At 34.8% G+C, this 391-nt stretch overlaps 1 protein-coding gene across 1 annotated transcript in view; it reads right to left on the bottom strand.

The window, feature by feature from the left end:
- Positions 1-391, bottom strand: part of LOC119592106 (probable cation-transporting ATPase 13A4) — a gene marked incomplete at its 3' end in the record, with an annotated part of 17,932 nt that overhangs the window by 10,488 nt on the left and 7,053 nt on the right. Inside the window, 1 exon segment of the mRNA XM_037940925.1 lies at positions 24-90. Coding sequence (XP_037796853.1) covers positions 24-90 — 67 coding nt within the window.

Genomic DNA, 391 nt, shown 5'->3' with positions numbered 1-391 from the left:
AGCCACCCACTTAAGATACTCACTTTGGCCATCCCTCAGCACTGTAACTTGCGACTGTGATGTTACCGTCTTCCTCAGGGCGCGACTTTGCTGTAGGTCATAACATAAGGAGTCAGAAAAGTTTTTTTTTTATCAATGAACAATTTGAAGAAGAAAAAAATCAGTCACTATAGAATGAAGATGAACTGATTTTCAGAATGTTCCTTGTTTTGATACTTTTTAGATCAAACTACGCATATATACATTTTGAGAATAAATATGTGCCATCATCAGTATGGTGATCAAAATCAAATATGCATGGACATTTTAGTTACAGCCAAACACACATTATTATTACAATCCAATGCCAATCAACGAATGTTTCCTGTTTAATCATAGACATGCATACATT

Source organism: Penaeus monodon, chromosome 29, assembly GCF_015228065.2.
Source record: "Penaeus monodon isolate SGIC_2016 chromosome 29, NSTDA_Pmon_1, whole genome shotgun sequence".
NCBI classification, from domain to species: domain Eukaryota; kingdom Metazoa; phylum Arthropoda; class Malacostraca; order Decapoda; family Penaeidae; genus Penaeus; species Penaeus monodon.
The sequence above is the reverse complement of the archived record's forward strand: the minus strand, read 5'-3'. Positions and strand labels throughout refer to the sequence as shown.